General features: G+C 34.7%; 2 protein-coding genes across 2 annotated transcripts; one reads left to right on the top strand and one right to left on the bottom strand.

Moving 5' to 3' along the window:
* Positions 1-10,167: 10,167 nt before the first annotated feature.
* Positions 10,168-11,390, top strand: LOC130710698 (uncharacterized). Its single transcript, XM_057560048.1, has 3 exons — positions 10,168-10,456; positions 10,549-11,022; positions 11,134-11,390. Exons 1-3 carry the CDS (start codon positions 10,168-10,170, stop codon positions 11,388-11,390), a joined length of 1,020 nt encoding a protein of 339 aa, XP_057416031.1.
* Positions 11,391-15,331: 3,941 nt separating this feature from the next.
* Positions 15,332-15,989, bottom strand: LOC130713905 (uncharacterized). The gene has a single exon (XM_057563732.1). It carries the CDS (start codon positions 15,861-15,863, stop codon positions 15,474-15,476), a length of 390 nt encoding a protein of 129 aa, XP_057419715.1. The 5' UTR covers positions 15,864-15,989; the 3' UTR covers positions 15,332-15,473.
* Between the last annotated feature and the right edge of the window lie 1,488 nt (positions 15,990-17,477).

Raw genomic sequence — 17,477 nt, 5'->3', positions numbered from 1 at the left:
ACTATGTTTGTTACATGTTGCATTTCCATAACTTCATTTATCACATTGTTCTTTGCCTAAAGCTTCTAATTTTCCTACATAATGGTTCATGAGAATCAATTCATTGAGTAAATCGAAAAATAAGTGTATGAATACTAATATATCTCAATTTACCTTTAAATAGATTCTTCAATTCTTGAAACCAAAATATGACATTCTTTTTCTTCAAGTCAAGCTTCTCACTAAGATACCTTTGCTCCTCATTGGTATGATGAGTCTCCTTGAAAAAACTAAAACATCTAAGAGAAAAAACCAAAATGAAAATCACTTCAATCAAATATGCATGTCGATCACAGTTGTAAAAAATATTTCATAATTTCACAAAGCCATACGCTTCAAAATTTTCATAAAATAATGTATCCTCACTGCATGAAATCCTCACTAACCAAAATTACAGATCCATAATGATTACCAAAAGGTCACTAATTGCAAAATTCAGAGGAAAAAATTACAAAAGATAAATAAATAAGCACGAAATTTTATGAAAACCTTTCGTACCTAAGATAGAGATCAAAGGAGCAGGTGAAGATGAAAACCTCTCAGATCTCGTAGTCCCGCACCTACTTTCTTTCACAATCATCAACATGAAGGTGATCTACAACATCAAATGAGAAGGTGAAATCCTCACTGCCTGAAATCCTCACTAACCAAAAATACAGATCTATAATGATTACCAAAAGGTCACCAATTGGAAAACCTAGAGGAACAAGTGACAAAAAACATAAATAAGCACAAAATTTTATGAAAACCATTCGTACCTACAATAGATATCAAAGGAGCAGGTGAAGGTGAAAACCTCTCAGATCTCGTAGTCCCGCACCTACTTTCTTTCACAATCATCAACATGAAGGTGATCTACAACATCAAATGAGAAGGTGGAATCCACGATGTCAAAGCCAGATGACTGTGAAGGAATGAGGCGAATGTGAAAGAAGTGACCATGAGGCCAGAATCACAACCGTTCACTTCTTCGTCCAGAGATAGTGGTTGGGTGGTTCGCACCAATGACAGCGAGGGACATGAGCCGCGGCTGGATAAGGTGGCTTAGGGTTTGAGTGAGTGGAGAGAGGAGAAGGGATGAAGGGTGACTTAGGGATGAAAAATGAAAATCACAACTTTTCTTATATCTCGTAAGAGCTAAGCCCAAACCAATGGCACTAGGTTGACATGAAAAAATCCAAACTAAGCTTTAGCTATCGAGTTTGGTCAAGTCATTCAAGATGATTGGGTGAACCCAATATATATATAATGATTGGGTTGACCCTATAGACTCGTTTGGTGGTCAGGATAGGATAAGAGCAGGATATGATAAATGATTGGATAAAGACAAGATATGATAAGAGCAGAATATACTCTTATCCTATCATGCGTTTGAGGTGGACATGATATTGATAGGATATGATAGAAACAATGAAAAATGTATCAAATTTTCCTTTAAAAGAAAAAATTCATAATATTTATAAATTGATATCCTATCCTGTCAGGATAATTTCTATCCTCTCTATCTATATATATATATAAATATTTGAGTGAGATTGATTCAAATATTATACATTAACTATATATATAATTAATATGAGGTTTGCAGAAATAAGAATATTAATTTTCTATTGAAGATACTTTATATTATTACTTAATTAAATAATAATTGTAAAGCCCTTATGATATATTAATAAAAGTTTAATGCCTATTAATTATTAAAATTAATTATAATATTAATGATCATCCACAACTTGAAAAAAATCAAAATATTTAAATGACTCTAAGTATGTTAACTATTCAAAAATAATTAAAAATAGCGAATTTAGTTAAAATATTCACTCGAAGATCAATGCTTTTTAATTTAAATCAAAATCAAGATCATTTTATATATTATCTGTTGATAATATAATTTTATGTATAAAAGGCAAACTTCTACCCAAATTTATTATTGTTATTTATATGTATAAATACAAGTGCTTTTTTACCCGCGCGTTGCACGGGGAATATGTCTATTGTATTTGATATATCGATTCATATTTTAAATTATAAATATTTAAGATGCTAAGAATATAAGAATAATCATAATAAAGATGTAGATATTTAAAGAGCACACATTTTGAAAAACACAGAAGTTAATAAACCAAAAGCTTTAATTTTTGCATGTGAGGTATAACTGAATTTTGTTTGTGAAGATGTATACTCGTGTTGCATAAAGGGTAATGTTTTTGTGTTTTAGATATATAGCAATACATAAATATATAATTATTTTTTAAATGGCTTAAAAGCATTTCATGCCCCTGATGTATCAAGTTTGTGTAAATGTTACCCCTGTTTCACAAATGTGCACCGTTTGCCCCTCTGTCACTTTGCCGTTTAAAAAGGGTGACGTGGCCGTTAAATGCCCACATCAGCATCCTACGTGGCATGACACGTCATTAAATGAAAATCAGAACTTGGGAAAAGGAGGTGGGAGGATTTGAACCCATGACCTTGAATTAGCAAAACACAACCATTACCAGTTGAGCTACTGAATCAACTGGTTAAATTATGACCAACGTTGTATTTATATCATACTTATTATCATCATTCTTAGATTATTCATCATCTTCATCCCCAACCACATTGAAACCCAGATTTTTCCATCTCCAATATCAAAGGAAAAAAAAACATGCATTTTATCATCATCATCATCATCTTCATCTTCAAACCCCACTTCCAAAAACAGTTACGGTTTCTCTTTTATAAACTCAAAAGTTTTCAGTTTCACTTCACCTTCAACCATCAAACATATAATTTTTCTTTAATTTCCCCCATTTTTCCTCTTGCTCCTGCTTCCAATCGTGAGGAAGAGAGCTTTTAGATTCACTGTGCAATGGGGGAAAACTGGGTTTTCCGACGGCAGCGGTGATGGGTTGCTAGTGGTGCGTGGAAGGGCTTGGTGTGAATTGGGGAACCCAAGCGACCCACAAGCTGCCACCGGCGACGGTGGTTCCGTTGATGAAGGATAATGGGATTCAAAAGGTGGAGCTTTTCGATGCGGATGATTCCACCATGGATGCTCTTGCTGGGTCTGGGATTGAAGTCATGGTTACAATCCCTAATAAGCAGCTTGTTGTGGGCGTTCTTCGACCTCAAGTTCACTCCAAGGAACATGGAAATTTTGTTGTTATCAAGATGACAAATCCAAAAGTACTTTGTTGATTTTGTAGAAGTCCAATTTTTTACCCTAAACTAACTTCTAATAGCACTTCGTTTATTTATTTGTTTGTATTGGTTTTGATTTCTCTTTGTGTACTGATAATCTTCATACTAAACTTAAAAAAATAAAAATGAATGAAGTTGTTCGAAAAATAAAATCAGCTTGCTTTGATGAATGACTATGTTAGTTAATTTTGGGTTTTTCATGTTAGATTTTGTTTTGTTAGCTAATTTGGTTCCAGATGCTGTTGTTGGGGAATAGATTTGGTTGGGGATGAAGATGATGATAATGAAGAAATGCATGTTTTTTTTTCTTTGATCTTGGAGATGGAAAAATCTGGGTTTTAATGTGGTTGGGGATGAAGAAAATGATGAGATAAAGTAGATGATGAAGAAGAATTTGAGAAGAACAAGGAGAATGATGATAGCAAATATGATATAAATACAATGTTGGTCGTAATTTAACCAGTTGATTCAGTAGCTCAACTGGTAATGGTTGTGTTTTGCTAATTCAAGGTCATGGGTTCAAATCCTCCCACCTCCTTTTCCCAAGTTCTGATTTTCATTTAATGACGTGTCATGCCACGTAGGATGCTGACGTGGGCCACGTCACCCTTTTTAAACGGCAGAGTGACGGAGGGGCAAACGGTGCACATTTGTGAAACATGGAGTCTACAAACATAGACGAAAAAAGAACAGGGGTAACATTTACACAAACTTAATACATCAGGGACATGAAATGCTTTTAAGCCTTTTTAAATTATTAAAAATACACTTAAGTTATAGAAAATGAATTTTATTTTTTTTAACTCGTTCAAATTTTCATTTTCATGTAAAATGTTTCTCCCCGTGAGATCTCGTAACTCTAATTTGTTAGCACTAATAAATTCAGGTCATAATTTTATAGTCCATATGTATTAATATTTTGTATTCCTCGTACTTTTCTTACTATCAAATTATTATAGTTATATACTTATATAAATATACACTCTTTAAATTTTGAAAATAATACTAAAGTTAATTATATTAAATTTATTCTATTAAAATAATATCAATTAATTAGTTTAGAATATAATGATTGTATAAAAAAAATATAATGATACTTTTTATATAAAACAAAATCTCACGTAGATAGCATTATAGTACTTTAAAATTAAAACTTACAATTGAAAATTATACGCAAATACAAACAACAACTGCTTTTAGGTTTCAGAGCAGACTTATATGCAAATCATCTTACTCAATGGATTCTCATTTATCAGAGAAACAAAATCTTATAAATTTCATAAATCAATATAGATTTAAAATTTTCAAATTAGCCAAGATAGATTTGTTTTGGAAATGAATTTTAGGTACAGAAATTTCTCCTCGTCATTTATACTACCTCCGTCCCCTATTATAAGTCACTTTTTGTGAGTTTTTTTTGTCCCAAAATATAAGTCACTTTACAATATCTATGCAACATTAATTTTTTCTCTCCATGTTTACCCTTGTAGCATTTAAAGAATTTTCCTACTTTCCAATATTTTTCTTTATTATCGAGGTCACTTTCATTTATATCTACTCAAAAAACTTCCAAAACTTATTTTTTATTGGTGGAAGGCAATAAAGACACCATAAAAATTAATTAATACTCTCAATATAAAATAAAAGATCCAAGCTAAAATCAAGAAATAAACAACTTAAATCTTAATCAAATCTAAAATTTAAAAAGGTACTAATTAAAGATAGATAAAAACTACCAAAGTCTAGCAAATCACAATAAAAACTCATAAAACCCTGAATTAAATAAAAATCCGAAAATTCAATAAAAATACGATAAAAATTAATTAACACTCTTCAGGGAATATGTAACTATATGGTTTAAAACTTATGAAAGGTGCTGGTAGACTGGCGGTATGTTTTTCACAGGAATTGAAAACCTTTTACCATGTACATTATGAGAGGGAAGGTAACGTTTGGCACAAAGAAAACTTATATAAGAACAGAGAGGGAAATATTGAATGGTAACATATTAACCATGTAATCAATATTTTAATTGTAAACATAAACGAGATGCCAATCATAAATAGATAAATATTTTTAATTTAAATTCACTTTAAATCTTTTGAAATATTAATAAAATATACAACAAAAAGTTCATATGCAAACAAATAAATGTTCTCAAGATTTAGCTTAAGCAAATAAGGGACCATAAAATTCTAAAGAAAATTCACCATTCCAGAAAGAAAAAAAAATGCAACCTAGCAATAGGATTTGGCAATTCCAAATTAACACTAACCTATAGGTATTCAGTTGTAGAAGAATCCCACCAAAACTATGAAAAAATCTAAATTGCAAGGTGAAATGAATCACACTACTTTTCCACATACCTGGATTAATTAAAAAATATATATTTTCTATTGTTTTATATGCACAATATTTTTTTTTATTGATCTCAAGTTAATTATATTCTCATAAAAAATACCTTTTTAAATTTTAGATTTGATTAGGATTTAGATTGTTTATTTCTTGATTTTATCTTAATTTATTTTTAATTTATTTTTAGAGTATTAATTAAATTTTATGGTATTTTTAGTGAATTTTTCTGATTTTTATTTTATATGCACAATATTTTTTTTATTGATCTCACCTTGCTTATGTTAGTCACTAAGACTATGTTTGTATAAATGTTCACATACATTCAAATGCACCTATATCTCAATCTTTGTTAGTGAATAATGTTACCTGCACACCTCTAAGCCTCTCTTAGAGGTGTGTAGAGGTGGAAGGAAGAGAGAGATAGGAAGAAAAGAAAAAGTAAGAGAGAGAAAGTATGAGATGTGATAGATGATAAGAGGAGAGAGATAGAAATAAAAATAGATGGAAATGAAGTGTTTAAAAATGGAGGTGTGTATATATCATTACTCTTTGTTAGTAGTACATGCCTCAAATTAAAGTACGTACTTATGGCCATTAACCTTAAGATTTGGATAACACACTGCAGTAAGATCTGGTTAGCCTAATTCATAAGCTTACAACATCAAAGAAACTTTTAATCCCCCCTTAAAAAGTGAGAACAGATGGAAAACAATTCACCTTTCATGACCAGTGAGAACAGATAAATGTTGAAATAACATACATAACAATGAAAAATAAATAAATGGGATGTTCATCTATCAATGTTAATTTTTTTTATCAACAAACACATTAATACATGAACATTACAAAACAATAATAATGAAACATAGAATGGGTTAAAACATGATTTGGCGAACAAAAGACACTTCTAGAACTACATGAAAGAATCATTAAAATTGAAGAAGAAGGACTACCAGAGATATGAGGAAAATGATATGCCTTTGACTTTTGAGTGATAACATTTCTTAGTCTACAAAGCCACAAAGCATTGTTTTTTACATACCTGGAACAAAGAGGCTGAAGCAAGAAGTGAGAAACTCGTTTTTGAGTTTGAAGAACATGCACTCTCAAATCTCAATTGTGATTTCCCTCGGTAACCATAAAAAAAAATTCTCAATTGTGATGGGGATAAATTTATAATGAAAATTTTAATTGAAGTGAAGGTCCATGTTGTTTTTGAAGCATATATGATTTGAGGTTTGCCATGGTTGAGATGAAGAAGGGAGAAATAGAGAAAATTGTGTGAGTATTTGGAGATAGATAACGTATGAATGTTTTTTTTGCTCTTCTAACCCTTTTTTATTTTCTAATATAGATTGATATTGATACTCTATATAAAAAACAATATTTTTTAGGAAGATTTTTTTAACAGAAACTATCTAACAAAGATACATAAAAACAAACAACCTAAATCCTAATCAAATCTAAAATTTAAAAAGGTACTAAATAAATATAGATAAAAACTATCAAAATCTAGCAAATCACAATAAAAACTCATAAAATTCTGAATTAATTAAAAATCCGAAAATTCAATAAAAATACCATAAAAATTAATTAATGCTCTAAAAATAAATTAAAAATAAATTAAGATTAAATCAAGAAATAAACAACCTAAATCCTAATCAAATCTAAAATTTAATGTGGCAAATAGGGCAAAGGTGGAAAAGCTGATGTGTAAATTATTAAATGAGAATTAATAGGTGGAAAAGCTGACGTGTAAATAATTAAGTGAGAATTAATCTCGGAGCGACACGTTACTAACTTGGCCTGTGAGAGCGACACGTCATGTTAGAAGTTCTTCTTTTCTAACAAAGATACATAAAAACAAACAACCTAAATCCTAATCAAATCTAAAATTTAAAAAGGTACTAAAAAAATATAGATAAAAACTATCAAAATCTAGCAAATCACAATAAAAACTCATAAAATTCTGAATTAATTAAAAATCTGAAAATTCAATAAAAATACCATAAAAATTAATTAATGCTCTAAAAATAAATTAAGATTAAATCAAGAAATAAAAAACCTAAATCCTAATCAAATCTAAAATTTAATGTGGGCAAATAGGGCCAAGGTGGAAAAGCTGATGTGTAAATTATTAAATGAGAATTAATAGGTGGAAAAGCTGACGTGTAAATAATTAAGTGAGAATTAATCTCGGAGCGACACGTCACTAACTTGGCCTGTGAGAGCGACACGTCATGCTAGAAGTTGTTCTTTTCTAATATATATAGATATAGATTATGTTTAAGAACGATTTTTAACTATATATTATATTAAATTCAAATATAATTTTACTTAGAAATTTTTGTAAATCAATTTTTCTAAGTAATATCGTTTTTATACTTTTGGTATTTTAAAAAGGTTTATAATGTGTTTTATTTTGAATAAAATATATCATCTTTAATTATAATCTGTCAGTTTTAAAATGGGTGAATTTCATCCCTTTAATTTTTAACTCGCAGCGAACGACAGTGATTGTTGAGAATTCAAGTACAGAGTTGGAGTCCCACATTGGTTAAGTTTGGGTGGGGAGAAGACTTTATAAGAGATGTGACCCATAAACCTAATGCCTTAAGGTTTTGGGTTAAGATGTGGTGTCCAAGATCTCTTGGTGTCTTGCTTCTCGGCCCATGGGCTCCCCTGTCTCCCCCAACAAGTGGTATCAGAGCCGATGGTTGGTGTAGCCATGGTTACGGCTCCTTGTGTCGAAAGTCTTCCTAGCGGTGTGGCTAGGCGGCGGGTTCCGTTGACGCGGTGAAGCGAACGACGGTACAAGAGTGGATAAGCTTCCGCGGAGGGGGCCATGATAATGTGGAGTAACTCGCACTTGAGGGGGAGATTGTTGAGAATTCAAGTGCGGAGTTGGAGTCCCACATTTGTTACGTTTGGGTGGGGAGAAGACTTTATAAGAGATGTGACCCATAAACCTAATGCCTTAAGGTTTTGGGTTAAGATGTGGCGTCGATATCTCTTGGCATCTTGCTCCTCGGCCCATGGGCTCCCCTGTCTCCCCCAACTATCTATACAAAGATGTTTAATATTAACTTTAAAATTATCTTTAACGTAAAGTAATTTTACAGGCGTCCCTTCGCTTATTGATCCTTCTTCTTCTATTGGTAGCTAGTTTATGCATGCTAAGAAGGTGTGGCTTGTTGAAAAATAAGTGGGCTGGAATTTCCTAACAGTGGTAAGAAGCCATTCGTGGCCTGGAGGAGGAATTAAGTGAGAATTGACCAAATAGCCTTTGGGTGCCTTTGCGTTATTCATTTGGTTGTGCAGGTTTTTAGGGGTTATTGTCAGTGTTTTTTTGTTTAGTTTAAATTTATTTTTCTCGCTTTTTATTTTCTTTGGCGGGGTGGTGTTTATTTTGTTTCCAATGGTTTTTGCGGTTTTTTCCCTCTCCTTTTTCCAAAGTTCTGAAAATCGGACCGGACCGGCTCGACCGGGAACCGGGCTCAGTGCCGGTCCGGAGCATAAGGGAAACCGGCTGTAGTGTCAACCGGTGAAACCGGTCTTGAACCAGCCAAACCGGAAAAAACCGCGGTTTGGCCGGTTATTCCCGGTCCTGTACGGAAACGTCAAAACGATGTCGTTTTGAAGAAGAACCAGGTCAAACACCTTGATTAAAAAACAGAACGATGTCGTTTTGACTTTTGAAACAAAATTAAAAAAAAGGAAAATAGAAAGGCAGAAGTTACAGAACCAGAGCAGAAACGTGAAACAGGGCAACGTGAGAACAGAGAACGTGAAACCCTTCTCCTCTTGAGCACCGGCTGTGACCCTCCCTGCGGCAGCGGATTCCGACGAAGGCGGTGGTCCCTGCGGCGGCGACGGCTCTCAATCAGCAGCAGGGTGTTTCAGAGTTCAAAGTTCAAACATAGGAAGTTCAAACTCTGTTCAAACTGGGTTCAAACATGGCTACCACTCAACATGTTCTTCTTCTTCTTCCAAACTGATTTTTCTTTTCTCTTTTCAGTTTTCAACCTTTTCTTTATTTGATTTCCATAGGGTTTGATTTCTCAATTCTCTTACTGTTTATGAATTTGAATATGATGACCGTTTAATTGTAGAATGATGGAAGAAATACTACTTCGGTTGATGCTTCTCCTAATGTTGCTGGGACACAAGAAGCGGCGGAAAACGCTGCTAATGTTCGTGGGAAAACAGATCCTGCTTGGGAGCATTTTGCATTTCAAAAGGAAGGAAGGTCATGTACGTACACTTGCCTCTATTGTGGAACGTCATACAAAGGCGGGGGAATAAATAGAATGAAGCACCATCTTGTCGGCATACCAGGTCAAATATTAGCTTGCAAGAAAGTTCCTCCTGATGTTCGCCATAGAATGGTAGCTTTATTAGAAAGTATTGAACAAAAGAAAAATGAAGCCAAGAATAACCGCAATGAAGCATTTGGTGATGGAGCTATTGATGAAGTTGGTAATGAACTTAATGCTTGTCAATTACTTTGCTCCAAGAACGACTCCTGAATCCCAACCAACACTTAAAAGTGTTCTGTCTAGTAAAGAAGTTGTACACAAAGCTAAGATGGCAATTGCTAGATGGTTTTTTGATGCTTGCATTCCATTTAATGCATTACAATCACCATATTTTCAGCCAGCATTGGATGCAGCTGTTGCCATTGGCTCTGTTTTTAAAGGTCCATCTTATGATGAATTAAGGGTCAACTTGTTAGGAAATTGCAAGAAAGAGTGTCAATTACTTGTTGAAAGCCACCGGGCCAATTGGGCTAAGTATGGATGTACAATCATGGCTGATGGATGGAGTGATCAACGACAAAGAACTTTGATAAATTTTATGGTTTATTGTCAGACAGGTATAATCTTTGTGAAACTTGTTGATTAATTGTTCGATATTGTTCAAAATGTTGAAACTTTGTTGAATTCACTTGTTTATTGTATGGTATAGGCATGTCATTTGTCAAATCTGTGGATGCATCTGATGTTGTGAAAGATGCTTCAACATTGTGCAACTTGTTTTCTGAAGTTATTGAGTGGGTTGGACCTCAAAACGTGGTTCATGTTGTCACTGATAATGCGGCTAACTATGTAGCTGCCGGTAAATTGCTTCATCAGAAATATGAGAACATTTTTTGGACTCCATGTGCTGCTCATTGCATAAATCTCCTTTTGAAGGATATTAGTAGCTTGCCACATATTGCAGATCTTGCCTCAAAAGCTTCTAAGGTGACTATATTTATTTACAATCATATGATATTTTTATCTTGGCTTAGAAAAAGAAGTGGTTGGAAAGAAATTGTTCGTCCAAGGGTGACTCGGTTTGCTACCACCTTTATCACATTGAAAAGTATTTCTGATCATAAGTCTGATTTGCAAGCTCTAGTTGTTAATCAACACTTTACTGGTAATAAGTTATCAACGGGTACAGCTGGGAAACGTGTTAGTGAAATCATTTTAGATAATAAATTTTGGAGGGATTGTGAGGTGGTGTCAAATATTGCAGCTCCCATTATCTGACTACTTAGAATTGTAGATGGGGATGAAAAACCCTTGATGGGCTATGTTTATGATGACATGCAAAGGGCAAAGAACGCAATCAAGCGGATGTTCAGGGATAAGAGTGAATTGTATAAGTCGTACACATATATTATTTCAGCTCGATGGGATAAACACTTGAAGCGTACTCTTCATGCAACAGCTTACTTTCTAAATCCTGGATTCTTTTATGATCCAAGTTTTGTTGAAAATGATAGAGTTGTGCAGTCACTTGTTGATTTGTTGGAGGTGTAAAGTCTATGTGCTAGCTTACCCAAAGCCCTTCTAGAGATGAATGTCTATCGTGAGCGGAAAGATTCATTTAGTCGAGCAAGTGCTTTGCAAGCGGCAAGCCAAATTCAACCCGGTAAATAGTTATCTACATTGTATTGTGTAAATTTATTTTATGGCAATATATAATAGTTTTAATAAATTTATTTATTGCAGCTCAATGGTGGCCAATATATGGGAGTAGTGCTCCATTGCTACAAAAGATTGCAATTCGTATTCTTAGTCAAACATCATCATCTTCAGGGTGTGAAAGAAATTGGAGTCTCTTTGAACGCATCCATACCAAAAAACGAAATAGACTTGAACATCAAAGGCTAAGTGATCATGTTTATATTACTTATAACTTGCGTTTGAAGAAAAGGTATAAATTCTTTCTATGTAATATTAGTATATTAGTATATTACTTCACTTATGCTTTCATTTTTTTGCAATATATCTTAGCTCTCTAACTTGAATTTTTTTTAATGTTCCATTTTAGGAGTGAATTGAAGAAGAGAACTTATGATCCTGTTGATTATGAATGCATCAATAATGTTGACTTTTGGGCAGTTGAGGAAGAAGCACCTCCTGAGTTTGATGATAATGAGGCTGAGCTTGAGAATAACATTTATGAAGATGATGCAAGAGATGTTGCAGGTAAAAAATTAATCATTTAATCTTATTGAGCTTGTTTCAAATTTAGAAGTATTATTTCAAAAGCTACATTTAAGTAAGTTTTTCACTTTCACGTTATGTAATTAGGTGGTGAAGAAGTTGACATTTCAGAGGAGCCACTGATGGAGTCAGTTGATTTTCAAATTGGGGCAAATGTTGAATCATTGCCGTTTGATGGAATAGAGTTCAATCTTAATGATGTTAATGATTTCTGATTATATTTGTTGTGTTGTTAAGTTGTTATTCATACTTTGTTAAGTGTTGTTAAATTTAGACTTTTGTCATTGGTATTGATTTAAGGTTGTTGTTGAACCTAAATGTTATGAGTTATGACTTATGTAAGTTGGTGGTGTTTGCATCTAAAGAAATTATCATTTGGACTTGTGGAGTTACATTTGTTGGCTTATATATTTTAGCTTTTGTTATTTACTTATTTTACTTTACAACAATTAGACAATTAGATTTAGATGACCTAAAAAAATTATCTATATATATTTTTATATGTATATAATATAAAATTATATTATTTATATTGATACGGTTCAACCTCGATTCAACCCCGGTTCGACCTTTGAACCTTAAACCAGTGCCTTGACCGGTTCGATGACCGGTCCGATTTTCAGAACATTGCATTTTTTCTATTGAGGCGGTTGTAATCACGTTTTAAATATTAATAAATCACTGTAGTTCTCCAAAACAAATTTAATTTTAGTAATCTAATAACTTAATAATATATGTATTTAAATATTTTTTTAACTCAAATGTTGAATATTTAATATTGTAAAATCAATTTTATTAATATACCTTTATCAATTTTCCCTCTCCCATTGATATTGCTTAATTTTTTAGAGAATTATAGACAATCTTTCCACATACCATTTACCCCCCAAATAACCCTCAGGCTTATTAGCACTTTTGGTACCTCAGGTTTTTAAATTGTGCAAACGAGGTCCCTTAACTTTAAAAATAGTCTTTCGCTACTCCCACGTTAGGCTCCGTCAACATTTTTGATCCCTCACCAGATTTTCGTCCAAAAACTAAAGTTGTTGGCTGAGCTAGAGACTTTTTCATCTTCAACCTTCTTATTTTTTCCAACCAGCTTTTTCTAAACCAGCAGCAAAAATAGACCGAGAAATTTATCAATGCTTCCAGAACTTTCCCCTTCCCTCAATCCACACCCGAGAAAGCAATCTTCCTGTGAGAAAACCCACCATCACCTTCCCTTCCCCAAATCCCAGCAAAACCATCGCCAGATCTGGAAAACCCAACAGACCCAATAAACCCAGATATGGAAAACCCAGCAAACTCAAACCCACTGTCGCTCCTCCTCTCCTCCAGATTCTTCGCTCTGCTGCGTCTACTTCCCGCTAGTTCAACACCAAAGCCATGTTCTATTTGACGAAGGTTCTGTCCCATCACCATGCAAATCACGCCGCGTCGCGCTGGAATCATCATCGCGCGGGGACCTCTCTGTCGGTGAGGGAGATGAAGGGACGTCGGTAGCCTGAGGCTCGACACCACAAGAGCAAACTATAGGAGTCTCTATTGATTTTGGCTGTTATTTTATACATACAACCTATCAATGATATGGGCCTAAAGTCGTTGAGGCTTCGGGGGGCATCAACTTTGGGAACCAAAGCAACAAAGGAGAATTAATCCCTTTTGGCTACCTCCCATCCAAAAAGAACTCATCCATGACCTTGCACACATCCTCTGCCATCATATACCATAATGTTTTGATAAATTTGAAATTATACCCGTCTAGGCTTGGGAACTTGTCCCCATTGCATTCCCACACTGCTTCTTTTACCTCCTCAGAATCAAACCGACCTGTGAGGGCCTCGTGTTCCTGTGACAGCTGATTGAGTGGCACCCCATCAAGGTTTGGTGCATTCCATTGGTCTCCTCTGAATCTATGCGCAACGAAAGTTTTAACCTCCCTTTTCACTTCTTGTGGCTGATCCACCCATCTCCCATTCAATGTCAGGCTCGTCAAGCTATTCACCTGCCGCTGCCAATTCACTACTGAATGAAAAAACTTAGAATTTCGGTCACCTTCCTTTACCACTTGCATCTTGACTTCTGACACAAAAGGGATTCCTTATATTTTGAGATCCGCCAATAGTCAGCAAGGAGGAGATCCTTTCTCAATTTTAGCTCTTCCTTATCAAGCCGCACCTCTTCATTTTTCTTATCAAAATCTGCCATTTCCCCCACAATTTCCTTGCAAAAACCAAACTCCACCTTATTCTACTCCTTCGATCTAGATTTAAGACCTTTTAGTTTCTCTTTAAACACGATTGCCCCCATCCTCGGAACTCCAGCTTGTTCCATTCCTTCTCCACAAAGGGTTGGAGTCTTAGGTCCTCAAGCCAACAGTTCAAAGTTCTAAAGGGTATTGGCCCTAAATTTGTATAGGATTTCTTCATCAAAAGCGGACAGTGATTTGAAAATTCTCTATAAAGGACATACTAGGAACACCTCGACCAATTCAATAACAAATCCTCTAAGACCATACAGCGATCGATCCGACTCATTGCTTTCCCATTAGGACGATACCAAGTGAATTTCTTTCGGGCCAACAGTATGTCCTGAAACTCCATGCCCTGAATGAAGGGGTTGAATTTCTCCATCTCCTTCCACATTGAGACCCTCTACTCTCAGCCCCTCTTCTTTCATCTCTTCTTAAAGCATAAAAATATATAATTTAGAGTTTAGTTGCTACGAGCGTCTCCATTAAATCTCATTTTGTCCAAATTGGAAGATTTTAAATTTGATGGTAAATAGTGGATCAGAATGAGATGGAATGTATTTCATCACTTTATGTTCCATTTCAACCTCATTAAACATATTCAAACCATGAGCTTAAAAATATCTGACCCCTGACATTAAACCCATTGAGCCGAGCGATTGCTTCCTTAGCATGCTTCCTCGACATAAATCGAACAAACCCAAACCTAAACTTCCTTCCAAGCTTACGCTGTCATTGAAAAACACCTTCCAGAGTTTTCCAAGTCGAGTAAACAGATCTCTGAAGTGGAGGCAACCAACAGTATCTAAAATTCCGTCAACAAATAAGGCGGAACCTGCAATAGACGAACTCTCATCCCTGCATGATCCATCATCTTCCTCGCCCTCCTTCTTGCTGCAATTGGCCTCAACACCCTCTAGCCTTTGACTTAGTATAAATTCAATTTTTGTTATTGAATAATATAAAATGAATGAACAGTTAAACTTAAACGCTGCCCCTCTTCATAAAAATAATGAATTTCATTTACAATATTAATTTCAATATACATGGTCAATCCCTATATGTGCAGATCTACACCAAAAATAATTCCCTATGTGTACAAATTAAGCTCTAGCTCAATTAATTACATGTTGAACTCAATATTAATTCTCAGGTACAGTCTCCAGCACCGGTCTCCAGGGAGCATCATGATCATGATGATGGTGGTTTGCATTTATTAAGCGAAGCAGAACTTGTTCTGCAGAAGAAGCTCCTCCTGCTTTCTTATTCTGTTGTTGCTTCTCTATGACTACCAACAATTCTGCCACCTCTTTCTTTGACATCTTAATCTTCACCTTCCCATTTGCATCACAAGAACTTTTCAGTGCTCCCAGAAGCTTCTCCTTCGGCACGTTCCGTAAACTCAACGCATGACCTTCATCAAACACCTTGTTGCTTGATGATGATGACCTTGTATGCTCATCAGACCTCAGAGAACCCCAGTCATCACCGCCCCACTCCATTGACGATGCTGGCACAATACAGTTTCCCATGTCTTCAATTACTTTACAAATGAATTTAGTTTGAACAAGTTATTATCTATATAGTAGAAGTGCTAGCTAGCTTGCTTAATTGAATTTGTTTCTGTATGTATATGTTGTTCAAGTACACTCTTTACTCTTTAGAGCAATGAAGATTGTAATGAGGGGTTTTGGTATTTATATACAGGGATTACAGTGACTAAGTGAGAAAAGGAGATTAATTAACTTGCATTGACCAATTATTGTGATGAATAATGATAGTTTATTACTAGGGGCGGCACCTTGATCTGGTCAGTTCTTCATGCATGACTGCGCTGCTTATAATATATTTGCATGTGTGGTTTAATTTGTTGACCAAATATATGATTTTAGCCACAAACTGAACCTTGGAATATTGATTTGCCTTGTCTAATTTATTATTCACACGTACTGGTGATCCTTATCCAAATGAGTGCAACGGACCTGACTATTTTTCTTGACCAGGACTCGTATGTTTCATTTTTTTTCTACATGACGACAAGGATGCTTGTCTTATGCAAACCTAGTGTGACTAGTCGTCTGATGACATGCAAAAACGGTTTAATTATAACTCTTCAATGATTCAAACATATGAACGAATTTAATTCCAAGTGTATTGTTTTGCATTAGGTATGTAAATCAAATCAATTTTGTTTACCCATGGAGGGTAGATAGCTCAGTTGGCAACGGCACATCTTGAGTTCAATCTTTGCACAATATACTCAGGAGAGAATGAAGAAATTTAATTGTGACTAGTTATATCCCAAATCCGGGATGGCTAAAATCCAAAGGATCAGAGGACTAGATACTAGATGGTTTATGAAAAAAAAATAATTAAGTTTATGGAAGGGTGAAATATTTGAATCAGCTATATAGAGTATGCAATTAGAATAACTCAAGAATTAACCCCTTCAGGATTCGGACTTGTTTGAATAGGAGTACTATATATAGGGTACTCCAACTCTCAAAGAATACAAATAAATAAACAAAGAGAAAAAAAAAAGAGAGGAAAAAGTGAAGAAGAAACATGCTCTGGAACCCACAATCAAGCTGGGTAATACCTGCATCAGAAGACGCGAGCTACAGAGGCAGGAAAAAGACCAATTACAAAAGGATTAGGACCTTGTTGTCACTACTGTTGTCATGAAGAATCAGATGGGATTGAAGGGTAGGCTGGACCTTGTTGTCACTACTGTTGGGGGAAGGGTAGCTCACTTGGTGAGCTAAAGGAATGAAGGGATTTGTAGGGTTTAGGGTCAGGGTTTGAATCATGGCGAATAAACTAATTTACTAACAATTAACAACTAACATTGGCCTATAAAAAAAATGAAGAATCAGATGGAGACTTTGACCGGTCAGGGTGGTCAGGCGTGGGGAGCTAGGCTGGGCCGGCTCAAGGCCCATGTGGCCCAAGCAAGGGCTGTAGGCCCCTAAAATTAATTTTTTTACTTCTCATTCATGTGATAATCTTATAGTGTTTGTGTAAAGAAGACCTCAAATTAAAAATAAGGTCTCAGTTCCCAAGCCTAATAGTCAACACGAAAAGAAAAGAAAATACTTATCCCACGTTTGACTAGTCTGCAAACGTTTAGTATCCTCAATTCCTTG

Source organism: Lotus japonicus, chromosome 4, assembly GCF_012489685.1.
Source record: "Lotus japonicus ecotype B-129 chromosome 4, LjGifu_v1.2".
NCBI lineage: Eukaryota > Viridiplantae > Streptophyta > Magnoliopsida > Fabales > Fabaceae > Lotus > Lotus japonicus.
The sequence above is the reverse complement of the archived record's forward strand: the minus strand, read 5'-3'. Positions and strand labels throughout refer to the sequence as shown.